The sequence below is a fragment of the Nomascus leucogenys genome, chromosome 5, assembly GCF_006542625.1.
Source record: "Nomascus leucogenys isolate Asia chromosome 5, Asia_NLE_v1, whole genome shotgun sequence".
Classification (NCBI taxonomy): Eukaryota; Metazoa; Chordata; class Mammalia; order Primates; family Hylobatidae; genus Nomascus; species Nomascus leucogenys.
In genome coordinates, this window is record NC_044385.1 from 6,093,107 (window position 1) to 6,110,965 (window position 17,859).

The 17,859-nt window shown below is 39.4% G+C and overlaps 1 protein-coding gene and 1 long non-coding RNA gene across 4 annotated transcripts in view; one reads left to right on the forward strand and one right to left on the reverse strand.

Annotated features, from left to right (window-relative positions):
- The window catches only part of PLD5 (phospholipase D family member 5), a 367,552-nt gene that overhangs the window by 320,901 nt on the left and 28,792 nt on the right, over positions 1 to 17,859 (forward strand). For all 3 annotated transcript variants that reach the window (XM_030812606.1, XM_003267323.3, XM_030812607.1), the window contains 2 exons: positions 1,955 to 2,152; positions 12,499 to 12,635. In XM_030812606.1, the coding sequence (XP_030668466.1) occupies positions 1,955 to 2,152; positions 12,499 to 12,635 (335 nt within the window). The remainder of the gene's footprint in view (positions 1 to 1,954; positions 2,153 to 12,498; positions 12,636 to 17,859) is intronic.
- On the reverse strand, positions 6,008 to 15,392 carry LOC115835125. Its single transcript, XR_004030050.1, has 3 exons — positions 15,317 to 15,392; positions 13,942 to 13,947; positions 6,008 to 6,195 (listed from the first exon to the last, which is right to left on the reverse strand). It is a non-coding gene; the product is annotated as an uncharacterized LOC115835125 (long non-coding RNA).

The following is a 17,859-nucleotide window of genomic DNA, read 5'->3' on the forward strand; positions in this document are numbered from 1 at the left end:
GATGAGAGGTAAGGATCCAGTTTCATTCTCCTGCAGTGTCTTGCCAATTATCCCAGCACCATTTGTTGCATAGGGTGTCCTTTCCCCACTTTATGTTTTTGTTTGCATTGTCAAAGATCAGTTGGCTGTAAGTATTTGGGCTTATTTCTGGGTTCTCTATTCTGTTCCATTGGTCTATGTGCCTATTTTTATACCAGTAACATGCTGTTTTGGTGACTATGGCCTTATAGTATAGTTTGAAATCAGGCAATGTGATGCCTCCAGATTTGTTCTTTTTGCTTCGTCTTGCTTTGGCTATGCAGGCTCTTTTTTGGTCCCATATGAATTTTAGAATTGTTTTTCCTAGTTCTGTGAAGAATGATGTTGGTATTTTGATGGGAATTGCATTGAATTTGTAGATTACTTTTGGCAGTATGGTCATTTTCACAATATTGATTCTACCCATCCATGAGCATGGGATGTGTTTCCATTTGTTTGTGTCATCTATTCTTTCAGCAGTGTTTTGTAGAGATCTTTCACCACCTTTTGCACATGACTGATATGCCCTACCTGCTCTATCTCCTTTCACTTACCCGCTAATAGTCCATAATGTGTCTGTACATCTCACTCTAGGAATCTATATTAAAAGTGCACAAAGATATATCAGGATGCTCATTGTTTTATTTTTGCATTAGGGAAAGTATAGGAATGAAGTATATCAGTGGGTTAAACAACTTGTGTCCATCTAACCTGTGCTTACCATGGAGCTGGAAAAGGATGACAGATCTGTACAGAGGAACATGGAAAGATCTCCAGGGCATGTTGTACTGGGGAGTCCTGGGAGCAAAGGGAGACAGGTTCATGCATGGTAGATGACCTCTCCTATCATCCTGAGTAAAGAGTCTTGGGGAAGAGCTTAAGGAAGGGATAAAAAGGGAGTTTACTTTCAATGGACCCCAGGTCTTTAGAGAGCCAAGGTTTCCCTAATAACCCCTCACTGGGTGTTCAAATCATAGAAAGCATGTATTTTTGTGTGCAGTTCTTTCATGACCAAAATTTGACGTGGTGTAGTTTCATTGACTGAATTAAAAATCATCTGTAATTTTTGCAAAAGGATACTGGACTCAACTGAAGCCAGGATAGCTATGTTCCTGAGTATATTTGATTCGGGCTCAGAAAACCTGCACTCAATTCTTAATTTACCACTGACTAAATCTCTAACTTGGGGCTAGTATTTTTACTTATTTGTGTGAGCTTTACTTTCCTCATCCATGCCTTGAGAAAGGTGGACAAAATGATCTCTGTGGTCTTTTAAGATTCTATTGGTCTATTACTCTTAAGGCTTGTGGAACATTAATAAGAATAATAATTACTAACATACTGCTAGTGATTACCATGTGATAGACACTTCTTATATGTATTAACCATTTTAATTCTCATAGCGACATATGAAATACTATTATCTCTATTTTACGGAAGAAGCAGCTGAGGCCCAGAAATTAAATATGTTGTTCAAAGTCACACAGCTAGAAAGTTGTGGAGCTATTAACAGAACCAAAATCCAGGCAGTCTGACTCCAGAATCCATGATTCCAGCCATTCTGTTATGTTGCAATTAAAATTGACCTTTTTCTTGCCACCTGATTTAATGATTCATACAGAAAAAAATAGTGTTAAGGAAACAAATCTGAAGAGCTGATATGAAAAGTATAGATGAATATAAGAAAAAAAGTATACATGAATATAAGAAAATTATCTGCAAGAGACCTAATACAAAAAACCATCGAAGTTTTACTTAAATATTTAGCATTTTTATAACACATCACCTCTATGTACCATAATGTAACTATATCTGCTTACTTCAAATGCAAGAAAAAAGATGTCACAACTACTTCATTCTTATGCATTCCTTTTTTCTCTGGAAATAACACCGTAAGACACACATGGCATTGATGCTTTCAATTTTAATTTCACAGATGAAAGAACTCGGTGTCATCTTCTACAACTGCAGCTGCCTGGTCCTAGATTTACAAAGGATATTTGCTCTATATAGTTCATTAAAATTCAAAAGCAGAGTGCCTCAAACCTGGTCCAAAAGACTCTATGGAGTCTATGACAATGAAAAGAAATTGCAACTTCAGTTGAATGAAACCAAATCTCAAGCATTTGTGTCGGTGAGTTGTTTTCCCTTTCTCCTCCCCTTTTCCTTCTTCCTCCAAAGCTCTTTATTAAGTTGGAATGTTTAAGTGTGATCTCATGTTGGGCAAAAACGAATTACAGTGGTTCTATTCTATGACGTGAAGAGTTAAAATGTGTCCACCCTTACACACAATCATACCCTCAAACATAATAAATCTTGATCATCATTCCTTGTGTCAGATACCTTGAGTTATCTGATTTGATTCCCTCAATCACCCTGTAAGCTAGGTATGGGGTTGTGACCATTTTGCAAATGACGGTATAGACCTTACCTACTAGCAAAAAGCCCGTCCGATGGGACATGCTAAGAGCGGCGCCAGCACCCAGCTCTTCTGACACCAGAGCCTGTTAGCCTATTTTCAATGCCCTACACTGATTTTTCAGACTTGTTTTTATCAGAACCCTCTGATGAGACAAATCTGAGGGAATCTCAGTATATAGATCAGACAAAAGCAGAGCTGCTGTACCTGGTTGGGGCAAGCGGGCAAGAGGCCCACACAACAGGACAGTGCTCCTTGCACAGCTTCAGGCCTCTGACTCTGGTAAGAACCATTAGCCACACCCTCCACCCACCCTCACCTTCCCAGTCCACTACCCAGCTGGGCACGTGCCACAGCTATCCAGAGATGTTACTGGAAAGGTGCAATGTAAATATCTGGGCCTACAGTCCTAGTCCTCAAACTGTAGTACAGTAGATCCTTCAATAACATCGTTTTCTTCAATGCCCATTCATTATCATGTTGATAAGAAAAAAAACAATTGATTTTCGGCGGGGCCACTGTGTGTGTGGAGTTTGCACATTCTCCACCTGTCTGTGTTGGTTTTTGCTGGGTACTCCTGTTTCCTCCCACATCTCAAAGCTGTGCAAGTGGAATGAACTGGCAGATCTATGTGATCCCAGTGTGAGCGAGTGTGAATGTGTGTGTGAGTGTGCCCTGTGATGGGATGTCATCCTGTCCACAGGGGTCCCGGCTGCGAGGGGCTCCGGCCACCCGTGACCCTGAACTGGAGTAAAAGGGTAAATAATTATTTTACTTGTTTTTAGTAATCTTTCTTAAATGTATGTATAACTCACATTTGTTTCAATGTTTAATATTGAAAGTGTTTTGGTCTTTGGAAGTTTGATGCTGTTTTTGGGACCAGAAATAAGCCATAGCAACTTAACTCTCGTTTATATTAGCCTACAGTAAAATTGTTTTCATCATACATCAGTTCACTTAAAGTCATAGTATTCAAGAACCTGTCGACGTCATTAAGTGAGGACTTACTGTACTTAAGAATTGGCTAGGAAGTCTGTTTAAAGTGCAGATTTACAGTGTCCCCTGTCCCCACCCAGGATCTTATCCACTGGATCTGAGATGAGATCTTAGAATGTTTATTTGAAGCAAGCTTCAGAAATTATCCTGATGTTCAGATCAACTTCTCTAAGTCATGCTCCCAATTTAATATTGCTATTTCGACCTTGGTTGATATCGGTGCTTTTATGCCAACAACTTTTATGTCACTAAACAGCATTTTATTGAAGATAAATAAGTGAATTGTATCCTTTTTGCCTGTTCAAATGAAAACACCAGCAGAAAGTTTAGAAGTGTAACAATAGAAAGAAAAGACAAAGTTCAAGTTGTCTTAAACAACAAATTCACATAAATGTGAAGAGCAGAAAATAGACTATGAAGGATGTTCATCAGCTAGAGGTAAAATAACATTTTTGTATGGAGGAGGTCAAGAATGGAGTAGCGAGTAGCATATTATAGGGCATTTTACTAACAAAACATAAATATAAATTATATAGACATTTTCAATTCATCTCAAGATGACCCTATAAGACCAGGAGGCCAAGGAGTATTCCCAATTTGTGGATGAGCAGCAATAGAAAATTTGCCAAGGAACCTTTAATCCAGAGGGTCACAGAGTGACACTACATGCCAAGCATGGATTGCTTGGTCAGGTCCAGTAGAAAAACAAATTGGAAATGGCAAAAAATAGATGAATTAATGAACAAATTTTGAATAATCACTGGATTTTGAATTTACAGCTTCAACCTTGGAGATAAGTGAATGTGGTTATTGCATACATTTACATACTAACCCTTAAACAGGGAAAGAGTCAGTTTTTTGTTGATTCTAAAGTTAATGTATTTCCCAGAGAGAGTGATCTCAGGCCTTTAGTAAAATCGACTACAATTCGATACCTTTGTTATTTTCTAGGGCAAATTCGTAAGTGGCTTTTTCTTAAAGAGTTCACCACAAAAAGAGTTGTGAGACATTTCTTTGGGTAGTTTTTTAAACTATGTAATACCTTCTTTTATTATTATACTTTAAGTTCTAGGATACATGTACACAACGTACAGGTTTGTTACATATGTATACATGTGCCATGTTGGTGTGCTGCACCCATTAACTCATCATTTACATTAGGTATATCCCCTAATGCTATCCCTCCCCACTCCCCCTACCCCATGACAGGCCCCGGTGTGTGATGTTCCCCACCCTGTGTCCAGGTGTTCTCATTGTTCAAATTCCCACCTATGAGTGAGAACATGCAGTGTTTGGTTTTCTGTCCTTGTGATAGTTTGCTGAGAATGATGGTTTCCAGCTTCATCCATGTCCCTACAAAGGACATGAACTCATCATTTTTATGGCTGCATAGTATTCCATGGTGTATATGTGCCACATTTTCTTAATCCAGTCTATCATTGATGGACATTTGGGTTGGTTCCAAGTCTTTGCTATTGTGAATAGTGCCACAATGAACACACGTGTGCATGTGTCTTTATAGTAGCATGATTTATAATCCTTTGGGTATATACCCAGCAATGGGATGGCTGGGTCAAATGGTATTTCTAGTTTACTTCCTTTTTTTATTTACTTATTTTAATTTCCTGTTTTATTTTCTATTTTTTAATAAAATCAAGCCTGCCTTTGAATTTCAATTCAACGGATATTGATTGAACACCATTTCTGGAGAGGTATAAAATCTTACAGTTACAAAAACAGTCAGAAAACCCTGCAATTGGAATTGATATCATTCAGACAAAGTTCCTTGAACTCCCTTCTATTATAACTTTTATAACTATTTATTTATAATCATCTTTCCCACCATTTTATTAGACTCTGAAGATCATCTACTATTAATATATTCTCTTCATCATTGGTATTCCCAATGCTTCACTTAGTGCTAGCTAAAAGCAGCAATGAATGTGGGATAGGTTTTATTAGTAGTAATATTAATAGAAAGCTCCAGAATGCGTACAGTTTTCTCAGTAATATATGCCAGACAAATACCAAGACAAATTTAATTCAATATATTTGTTGTATCTTAAAATAGTATATTTTTATAAGCTGATTGTCTCAAGACTAAGTTGAACACACATAAAGAGTGTTTGAAGACCTTAATAACCATTCTCAAAGTTAGATTTTAGATAATTGATAACAGCATAGTTAGATATAAATTTTAACTTATGATACAAATATAGACTATTTCCAATTTTTTCATGGAACACAAATAGGCACTGAGATTTAACTGTGTGATTTCTAGTAACTTGGGCCAGATAATTCTAATTTTCTTGCATTTCCCATTGAAATTGGAGGATGGGAACAATAGTTGGCTGTTTCTGTCTTGTAGATTACTTTTTGGAGCCTTTAAGCTTAAGCAATTGCTTTCCAAGATAAAAGACTAGTTCGAGGTCTGTTTTTATTGATCTAGATGTTAGACAGATTTCATTTGTTTATTGTTCAATTAATTCACCTGTCAGTCATGTATATTGAGATATATTTAGTGAGTGAGGGCTGACATTAAATAGAACTTGATGCTGCTATGGAAAAATACTGCATCACATTCCTCTTTAGAACCTTCTGCCTATATTGTTAATTAGTTTAACAGCATTACAGAGATGTAATTTACACACCATAAAATTTACCCTTTTAAAGTATACAATTCAGGCTGGGCATGGTGGCTCATGCCTGTAAATCCCTGCACTTTGAGAGGCCGGAGCTAGCTGATCACTTCAGGTCAGCAGCTCAAGACCAACCTTGCCAACATGGTGAAACCCCATCACTACTAAAAATACAAAAAATAAAAATAAAAAATAAAAAATAAAGTATACAATTTAGTGGGGTTGAGTATAGTCGCAGTTTTGCCACCATTTCTACAATCTAATTTTAGAACTTTTTTTCACCACAAAGAAAAAACCCCATACTGATTAGCAGTCACTATTTTCCCTTCTCTCAGTCCCTGGCAACCACCAGTCTACTTTTTCTTTATGAATCTGCCTTTTTCTGGATGTTTTATATAAATGGAATCATATACAGTGTAGTTTTTTGTGATTGTTTCTTTCACCTAACATAATGCTTTCAAGGTTTATCCATATTGTAGCATGGACCAATACTACCTTTATTCTTTTTATGGCTAAATAATTCCATTGTATGGACATTCCACACTTTGTTTATCCATCTATCAACAGGTAGGCATTTGTACTGCTACTATTTCTTGGCTATTGTAAATAGTGCTGCTATAAATATTCATGTACAGGTTTTTATGTGAATAGCTGTTTTTAATTCGAGTTTATACATAGGAGTGGATTTCCTGGATAATGTGGTAACTCTATGTTGAACATCTTGAGAAACTACCAACTGTTTTCCAAATTGGCGGCACCATTTTACAATCCCACCAGCAATATATGAGAGTTTTGATTTCTCCACATCCTTGGCAACACTTATTTTCTGTCTTATTTTAGCTCTACTAGAGGGTATAAAATGTAATCTTCTTTTTGTTTTGATTTAAATCTTTTAACGTGCTTATTGGCCATTTGTATCTCTTCTTTGGAGAAGAGATACAAATATCTATCAAATATGAAATCTTTTGCCCATTTAAATTATTTTAAAAATGTGTGTCATAAGAGTTCTTTATACAGTCTGTATACAAGTCCCTTAAACAGAAATATGATTTTTTATAGAGACAAGGTCTTACTATGTTGTTGGGGCTGGCCTAAAATTCCTGGGTTCAGGTGTCTGGTTTAAATATATGATTTGCCAATATTTTCTTTCATTCCATGGGTTGTCTTTTCATATTTAATTATATTTGAACATATATATTCTACAAATAGAGTATATACTTTTTTAAAACCATGAAACTGTTAATGAAATAATTAAGAACCTGCTAAGGTCTGTACAAGGTGATTATTTAATGAGTATGCAAAATAAATTACATTCATATGGCGCCTATTGATCTAAGAGACAAACCCAGATTAACCTAGAAGTCAGGTCCCTCAAGAGCTCTTGACTGGTAAAAGATTGCCACAGGGCTGGAATATTGAAGAGGATCTGTATTTTCCCTCTCCTTCTACTTTACTATGGAACAAAGAAGTACACAGCACAAGGCTCGGAAAATTAATTCAGGAGCGATGAGAGGGAAACTTAGCCCCCTCTTTCATTAAACAGTTGGAACTAGTTAACTTCCTCTGCCACTCATTCTTTTGTGTCATTGTTTATTCATTTCTATTCTGGGCAAACATTTTACAGCCACTATCCAGGCACTATTTTTAAAGGTAGAAGACTCTAGAACACATAGCGAAGTTCCACCCAGCCCCCAGGTGCAAGGGGACTGATACAAATAATTATGCATTTCCTTCATAAATACACAGAGCTGGGGCACCTGCCATTGTGTCAGTCAGTGGGAACACAGGAAGCAATAAGGCAGGTAAGTGCTTATAAAGATCTGTTGACACAGGTTTGGAAATACCCAGATTGAAGTAACAGACTCCAACAGACAAACCTCCATTTATGCATTTATGAAGCACTTTCACATTTGTTCCACAAGTATGTATTGAGCATATAATATGTGCATGACACAAGATGCCAGAGATACACAATCAGGCAGCTCACAAGCAAGTGGCTAAACACATAGACAGATGAATGCAATGCCATGTAACATGCGCTAGAATGAAGCTCCACAAAGCAGGGATCTTGTCTTGGTCACTGATGTATGTCCCCTTCCTAGACCAAAGCCTAGGAATATTTGCTGATTGAATGAAAGCATGCACAGAAGAGGGGCATGGAACCCAGCCAGCGAACAGGCCGTTCATTTATTTGAGCTTCAAAGCAAACCAGTATGAAAGGTGTGTTATTGTCATTAACCCCATTAGGCAACAGAGGCTCAAAAAGTGGAAGGGACACACCAAGATGCCCCAGGTTCTAAGTGCTAGAGTCTGGCCTGTATCACCAAAGCCCATGCTCTTTCCTCTAACTTATGGCCACAGTGTCCATACTTGTAAGATAGTAGCAAATGTAAAGACACCACAGACAACTCTGCCTACATTTGTTCCTCCCCAAAACCAAAATCTGGTTTTGGAACAAGCAGTGAAATTCAGGGAGTTCCTAACTGAAACAGAAATGTGAGCATTTGGACACGTTTCAGAGTTGGCCTTCTGAGAGCCCATCAGGAGCGAAGATCTTCAGCTTCTCCACATTAACCAAAGAACCTTTAAAGCAGAGCCAACAGGCTAAGGGAATTAAATAATTTGAATATTTTTAATGTCATAGGAAAATGAGTAACATACAATCCCTAAAATCCACTGAACTGTACACTTAAAAATGGTTATGATGGTAAAAAAGAAAGAAATAGTATGGGAGTACAAGGTTGGGAAAAGCAACCTTTGATTGGAGATTTAAAAACAACTTCATTGCCGGGCGTGGTGGCTCATGCCTGTAATCCCAGCACTTTGGGAGGCCGAGGCAGGTGGATCATGAGGTCAGGTGTTCAAGACCAGCCTGGCCAAGATGGTGAAACCCCGTCTCTACTAAAATACAAAAATTAGCCAGGTGTAGTGGTGGGCACCTATAATCCCAGCTACTTGGGAGGCTGAGGCAGGAAAATCACTTGAACCCGGGAGGTGGAAGTTGCAGTGAGCTGAGATCGCAGCACTGCAGTCCAGCCTGGGCAACAGAGCAACAGTCCATCTAAAAAATAAAAAAAATTCATGAAGGAGATCACATTTGAGCTGGAATTTTGAGAACAGAATTAGTAGGACTTTGATAGACAAAAATAAAGACACATAAGCCAGAGAAGCCAGCATAAGCAGAGATGCCCAGAGTCAGACATGATGAACATGATGAGGGCACAGCCATGGACTGGTAATTACTTGCATTTGGGGTCACAGACAGGATGGGAGTTGGCACATGAAGGAGGCAGGGACACAAGACCATGGATACACCCCTCCCAATGAGTTCAAGCTGGATTCTGAGAAACCAGGAGTCAGTTCATCCTGGGAGTGATGTATATTTGTTTTTAAACATCCCAGAGATAAGGCAATGAGTTAGAAAGATGTTAGAACATCCCCACAAGCAGCACTAGTGCCCAAGTGAGGGAAACTTACTGAGTGATCAAGAGTAAGAGGAGGGACAGACCCAAGAAACCCTGCAGAAGCACATGCTTTCTGTCTTGGTGACAGATGGAGTATCTGTATATCTGTGTGCTGATGACAGAGGAGTGTAGGACTACCTCTAAAAAACAGGCTTGAAGTTCATCCTCATTCCAAAAGAAAGAAACAAATGATCAAAAACTCATCCTGTAAAGAAAAGATGGTACATATACACCATGGAATACTATGCAACCATAAACAAGAATAAAATCATGTCTTCTGCAGCAACGTGGGTGCAGCTAGGGGCCATTATTCTAAGCAAATCAATGCAGGAACAGAAAACCAAATACCATGTTCTCACTTATAAGTGGGAGGTAAACATTGGGTACTCATGGACATAGAGATGGCAACACTAAACACTGAGGACCACTGGTGCAGGGGGGAAGGAAGGGGGCACGGGTGGAAAAACAAGAGTACTATTCTCACTACCTGGGTGATGGGATCAGTTGTGCCTCAAACCTCAGCATCACGCAATATATATCCATATAACAAACCTGCACCTGTACCCCCTGAATCTAAAATAAAAGTTGAAATTATTTTTGAAAAAACCAACTCATCCTGCTCACGGTCACCTGCCAAGAGGACTTTCTGTGTGAGGAAACCTGGAAGGTGTGTGGTCCTCAGCATGCTCCTTCCTTACCCCTATGCCCCTTCTAAGGTGGGCATCCAGTGCAACAGCTCCATCTCACAAAGCTCTAAGCTGGGGTGGGGACTCCTACTGTGCAGTGTAGGGAGTTTTTCCAGACATAATCGGTGAGGAGGAGCTCTGACCGCCCAATATTACCATTCATTTCAGGCAGTTCCAAAAATCCGTTTATTCAGCCTTTTGGTACTAAACATCCTGGCATTATTTATGCCCCATTATAATGCCCCTGGCATTATTTATGTGATACTTGCCACAGCGTATTGCTTGTCAAAGTAAAACAGGAACTATGAGAAACACTATTTTCAGTCCTGTCCAGTGGAAAAATAATGAGAAAACCAAATACATCTTTCCCTTTCTACAGCAACTGCATCTACAAACACCATATTTTTATAAGATGAAAACCACCTCAAGCAACATGAGAAAAATGCCTCAAGCAGAATTTGCCTCTTTTTTTCATTTCGCTTAAATCTTTCCGAACATCCTTCTTCTCTGGCTCTCCTGCTGAATTTGGGTGTCTTAATAGCTCCCTCAGATTTTCCTGCACTGTTATCGATGACCTTTTCTCAACAATCAACACTTCTCCTAACTCAATGAAAGATTTTGGAGAAAAAAAAAAACTCCAATTTTTTTTTTTTTTTTTAGATTTTGAGTTTGAAACATTTTTATGCCCACGTCATCACATTTCAGATGAAATGAAAATGCTGGGGTAAATGGCTTGCTATGTGCAGTGTGTGTGCGTGTGTAGTAACACCTGAGAAAATTATTAGCTGTGTATGACAGAATTGTGTAAGGTTGGAGGTGGAGTGATCCTCCGAAAGAAGTGTGTACACTGAAAGCAAGAATTCTCTCCTCAGTAAAAAGTAAGAAGGAAGATACTAGAGGCTGGGGAAAGAGGGGGTGGGGAAAGATTTGTTAATGGATATAAAAGTAACTGTAAGATAGGAAGAATAAGTTCCATTGTTCTACAGCAGTGGTCCTCGACCTTTTTGGCACCATGGACTGGTTTCATGGAAGACAGTTTTTCCATGGACCAGGGTCAGCAGGGATGCTTTTGGGATGATTGAAGGGCATTACATTTATTGTGCACTTTCTTTTTTTTTTTTTTTTTCTTTTCAGACAGCGTCTTGCTCTGTCGCCCAGGCTGGAGTGCAGTGATGCAATCTCGGCTCACTGCAACCTCTGCCTCCCGGGTTCAAGTGATTCTTCTGCCTCAGCCTCCCGAGTATCTGGGACTACAGGTGCACATCACCACGCCCGGCTAATTTTTTGTATTTTAAGTAGAGACAGGGTTTCACCACATTGGCCAGGCTGGTCTTGAACTCCTGACCTCAGGTGATCCGGCCACCTCAGCCTCCCAAAGTGCTGGGATTACAGGCTTGGACTACCATCCCTGGCTGTGCACTTTATTTCTATTATTATTACATTGTAATATATAATGAAATAACTATACAACTCACTATATTGTTGAATTAGTGAGAGCCCTGAGCTTCTTTTGGTGCAACTAGATGGTCTCATCTGGGGCTGATGGGAGACAGTGACAGATCATCAGGCATTACAATCTCATAAGGAGATCACACAACCTAGATCCCTCACATGCGCAGTTCACAGTAGGGCTCACGCTCCTATGAGAATCTAATGCCCCCACTCATCTGACAGGAGGCGGAGCTCAGGCGGCGATGCAAGCAACGGGGAGTGGCTGTAAATACAGATGAAGCTTTGCTTGCCTGTCATTCACCTGCTCTGCAGCCCAGTACTGGTCCCTGTCCTGGGGAATGGGGACCCTTGTTCTATAGGACTGTAGTTAACTATGACTATGCTTAACAATAATATATTAGATAGTTTCAAATAGTTGGAAGATATTGAATGTTTCCAATACAAAGAGATGATAAAGTTTGAGATGATAGATATGCTAATTACCATAATCTCATCACTATACATTATATGAATCACATCACTATGTGCCCCATAAATATATACAATTATGTATCAATTAAATTTTTTAATACATAAAAATTGAAAATCAAAATGTGTCAAATAAACGAATTCTTTCCAAAACAGACTTGAGACCCATCCCACCACACTTCGATCTTTATTCAACTTTAATAAGATTGAAAATATCTTTGTCTAATTTGATGAAGCAGAAATTAGGTCTGCAAAAATATAGTTACAAGCCAAGGTCCATGGAAACAAAGGAAATAAAGAAATCCCCAGCTGCCGAAAATTAGTAGGCTAAAAGTTTGGCTTTTGTGTCTTCACAGAATTCTCCAAAACTCTTTTGCCCTAAAAACAGAAGTTTTGACATAGATGCCATCTACAGTGTGATAGATGATGCCAAGCAGTATGTGTACATCGCTGTCATGGACTACCTGCCTATCTCCAGCACAAGCACCAAAAGGTCAGTGAATGCCCAGCCTCTGGTTAGAACCCAGTCCCTAAGACCAGGCATTAAACTGGGCACCACAGGAGAAGCCAGCCTGGAAATGGAGATGCTATCAGGTAGCCTTAGGAAGAGCACACCATTCAATGCTGTTTAACGTGTATTGGCGATTTACTCATTATGGACCTTTTCCCAGAGTGGGTCCATTTTAAAGGCTCATGGTCTCACCCTACAGAAGTACCTCAGTAGTTTACATTATGAATATGAGAGTCACTTTCAAAAGAAAATTAGGTTGCTCTCAACTTGAAAATTATGTGAAAGGATAAAAGATAAAATATGATATGAAAAAAATTATCATTTGAAAATTATTAACAAGGATATACCTGAAAAGGGTATATTGAAACTGAGTAGTCTTGCCAGACTTTCCTTAAAGGAAGCATTGTTGTTTGATATTCACAGCAGTCTTCATTTAATGCCAAATTCTCATCATATCTTCTCAGTGTAAAGGAGAAAGGCCAGGCGCGGTGGCTCATGCCTGTAATCCCAGCACTTTGGGAGGCCAAGGCGGGCGGATCACAAGGTCAGGAGATCGAGACCATCCTAGCTAACATGGTGAAACCCCGTCTCTACTAAAAGTACAAAAACAAAATTAGCCGGGCGTGGTGGCGGGTGCCTGTATTCCCAGCCACTTGGGAGGCTGAGGCGGGAGAATGGCGTGAACCCAGGAGGCAGAGTTTGCCGTGAGCAGAGATCGTGCCACTGCACTCCAGCCTGGGCGACAGTGCGAGACTCCATCTCAAAAAAAAAAAAAAAGGAGAAAGAAACTTCAAATATCTATGTTCTCAGTCAATCCATCCCTCTCTGTGAAAAGAGAACAGTTTAAAAATGCAGTGCTTTTCAATAATTCATCATTGCTTAAGCATGCAAACATGGAATAAATTCAGGGATGGAATTTATGACAAACTCTTTTGGAAATCATTGCATGCATAAATGCATGGCCATGCTTAAGTATTCCCACTTTTGCTTTCTTGCTGGGAATGCAGAGGTGCTTGAATAATTAGTTTGATCCAGGAAATGTTTTCAAAGTGCATATTTTTGGGAGTGCGACCCAAGGCCTTTTTAATTTGGAATATTACAGTTTCAAAACAACCATTTACTGAGGCTAAATGATTAAGTGTGCCCTTTATTGTTTGAATAATTCTTACATCACCAACCCTACATAATGCATGATATGTAGCTTCTTTATGCAAATAACCACAGGATTACAAAAAGAGTCTTTCCCCCAGAAAATGATCATTTCTTGTAACAGCTAGTAGAAAAGCACTTTTAGCTGCAAGATTCATATTATTGAAATACTTTTATTTTAAAATATTATGCATCTTTACAAAAATTAGCTGGGTGTGGTGGCGCATGCCTGTAATCCCAGCTACTCAGATGGCTGAGGCAGGAGAATTGCTTGAGCCCAGGAGGTAGAGGTTGCAGTGAGCCAAGATCACACCACTGTACTCCAGCCTGGGCAACAGAGTGAGACTCCATCTCAATATACATATATATATATATATATATACACACACACACACACACACATACACACATATATATGCATATATATACACATACATATATACGTATATACATACATATATACACACACACACACACACACACACACACATACATACACATAGTGCATCCTTTGGACATTCATGGATTTTTTCACCACACACTTCCACACCTTTTCTATCCCTCCTTTTTATTTTTCCTCCCTTTGTTGTTCACTTGGTTTTAGATTTAGTTTTAGATTTTACCTCCACTTTGGGAACATTTCAAAACAGAATATGGGTTTTGCCTGATTTTCCTGTTATTGAGAAGGAGAATAAGGTCAAGTTCAGGGAGTTATATGTTAGGATGACATAATGATTTCTCAGGATTGACAAAACCTTTGTTCCATGAAGTTCTATGAACAAAATTGAGATTCTTCATGGTCAAGGGGTAAATAATTAGGATGGAGGATCTAAAATACTTTAGAAATCTAAAATCTAGAGAAAACAAAAAGAAGGTTAAAGAATCAGAGACTTACTTGAAATTTTGCATTTTGGTTATAAATCTACCATTTCAGCTATTAAATGAAACTTCTTTTATTGTATTTTTAAAATTTTAAAGCTGTAAATGCTTTTAACTAACTTTCTAAATAGAAAGGTCATCAAAGAGACATAGAAGTAGACCAAGCATCAAGATTATAATTAAATTCTTCTCAATCAGATAAATTAATTACTTGTATAAATTCAGACTGGTTACTCATCTTTATCTAGTCCCAGAAAAGCTTTTCAGGAGTGAATTCAACTTTAATAAATAGGCAAATACTATCAAATTTCAGTATGTTAATGGAATTAATCTTTCAGACTTAACTTTTAGTCTATACATTGCCAAACATCCAAATGAAAGAGAAAAAAATCATACACTCCCAAATCAGAAATGATTAACAGTGTGTACAAAAAACCACACACTATTATTTAGTGATAGTGTTAGAAATAACTTCTACTTTTCAAGGTAGTAGGAAGGGAATGGAACAATGATCTGTGACTAAATAAATCCTACAGTAAAAATTCAGAAGCCGGCTGGGCATGGTGGCTCACGCCTGTAATCCCAGCACTTTGGGAGGCTGAGGTGGGTGGATCACCTGAGGTCAGGAGTTCAACACCAGCCTGGCCAACATGGTGAAAACCCATCTCTACTAAAAGTACAAAAATTAGCTGGGCATGGTGGCAGACACCTATAATCCCAGCTATTCAGGAGGCTGAGACAGGAGAATCGCGTGAACCTGGACAGCCAAGGTTGCAGTGAGCCAAGATCACGCCATTGCACGCCAGCCTGGGCAACAAGAGTGAAACTCCATTAAAAAAAAAAAAAAAAAATCAGAAGCCGTGTTTCACTTCTTCCTGACTTGGCAATCAAGCTCTCTTTCTTAAGCAAGTCAATTATTTAGGTGTCAGTTTGGGGTTGTTCGTTATTTATTTCTTCCACATAAAATACATCTTTCACAAGGAAATTAGTAAATGTGTAAAGGAATAATAAAAATGTAGTCTGATTAGCCTTTGAAGTATTAATGCTTTTTATTTATGCATTCATTCAACCATTTTTTGTGTGTGTGTGTGAGATAGAGTTTTGCTCTTGTCACCCAGGCTGAGTGCAATGGCAAGATCTTGGCTCACTGCAACCTCTGCCTCCCAGGTTCAGGTCGTTCTCCTGCCTCAGCCTCCCGAGTAGCTGGGACTATAGGCACATGCCACCACACTGAGCTAATTTTTGTATTTTTAGTAGAGATGGGGTTTCACCATGTTGGCCAGGCTGGTCTCGAACTCCTGACCTCAGGTGATTCACCCACCTCGGCCTCCCAAAGTGCTAGGATTACAGGCATGAGCCACCGCGCCTGGCCTCATTCAACAAATAATTATTGAGCACTGTGTACTAGTGATTAAAGCATGAACAGCACATGATCTCAACCTCCATCTAACAGGACAGGAAGGAGACTATTAAGAACACAGAGGTATGAATGGTACAATGAATATACCTGAGGCTGAGGCAGGAGAATCACTTGAATGTACCCGAGGTACATTTAATGAGAATTAATGTCATTTAATTCTTATGTTAAAACAAAAAGCTTTCCTGTCTTAAGGACCAAGCCTTAAATCACTCTCCCTCCCATCGGCCCTGACATTTGTAGACCTTTTGTTTACTCATCAAACTCTTGCCCTAATTCTGGGCCAATTCAGTATTTGAACTAATGATACATTATTTGAAACTGTAGCCTGCCAGTGTCATGATCATTGCACCTTTAAAAGCCTCTAATGGCCTTTATGATCATATAATAATAAAAATATAATATATAATATAGTAATATAATATATATATTATATAATAATATAATAATATAATGTGACTCTCCTGCCTCAGCCTCAGGTACATTCATTGTACCCTTCACACCTCTGTGTTCTAACAGTCTCCTTCCTGTCCTGTTAGATGGAGGTTGGGATCATATGCTGTTCATGCTTTAATCATGATGAGTATCACCTTTAGAGGTGCAATGATCACCGTCCCTGCCTCAGCCTCCCGAGTGCAGAATATTGCAGACGCTAGGTGAAAGAGCCCCACGGCACAGCTTCAGGGTTAGAAGAAGCCCATTGGAGGAGATGCTCACTGACTTATAATTCAAAATATTCAGTTTCTCCACAAAAATTTCTTGAAAAAAAAATGAGAAATTTGTCCGAAAAGGGTGAAAAATTTTCCCAGTGGAAGGGACAGCATGAGCCAAGTTTCACATGTAGAGAAAAAGAGCTCAAGGTAAGGTGGTGAGAGATCTAACTGGAAAGGGGGCAAGGGCCAGGAACCAGAGATCCCGACCACTGGGGGAGTCTTGTGACTTTGTGGAGCTTCCACTTTATGGATTTTTGTGGGGGGTGGGGTTTTTTTTCGTTTTGAGATGGAGTCTTACTCTGTCACCCAGGCTGGAGTGCAGTGGCGCGATCTTGGCTCACTGCAACCTCCACCTCCTGGGTTCAAGTGATTCTCCTGCCTCAGCCTCCCAAGTAGCTGGGATTACAGGTGCATGCCACCATGTCCAGCTAATTTTTGTATTTTTATTAGAGACGGGGTTTCACCATGTTGGCCAGGCTGGTCTCAAACTCCCGACCTCAAGTGATCCACCGCCTTGGCCTCCCAAAGTGCTGGAATGACAGGCGTGAGCCACGGTGCCGGCCCCACTGTTTTAATTCAAGAAGTAGCATCACCAGGTCTGCTTTAGATGGATCACTGTGGTGGTCACTGATGAAGTACGTGACTGGAGGCAGAGAAACCAATTTCGAGCACAAGGCTGAGATGATCTTTCCTGTAGACCTCAGCTTCATGGGTATAAAACCAAACAAAGAAAACTGTAGCGTGGATCCAGGATCTAGATTTTTGCCAAGAGCAAGAGGAAGGTACAGAGGCAAGTAGCTTTCAAGTGATCAGAACTGAGATGAGGCTGGGCAGGCAAGGGAGACAGGAGTAGCTGATGGACCGGGCAGATTGAAGGCCTCATGAATCTGCAGCCTGCGTGTGATGAAAGAGCAATTAAGAGAGTGGGGAATAAGGACAGGAGGCCTTTAGCAGTGCAATGATTATGACACTGGCAGGCTACAGTTTCAAATAATGTATCATTAGTTCAAATACTGAATTGGCCCAGAACTAGGGCAAGAGTTTGATG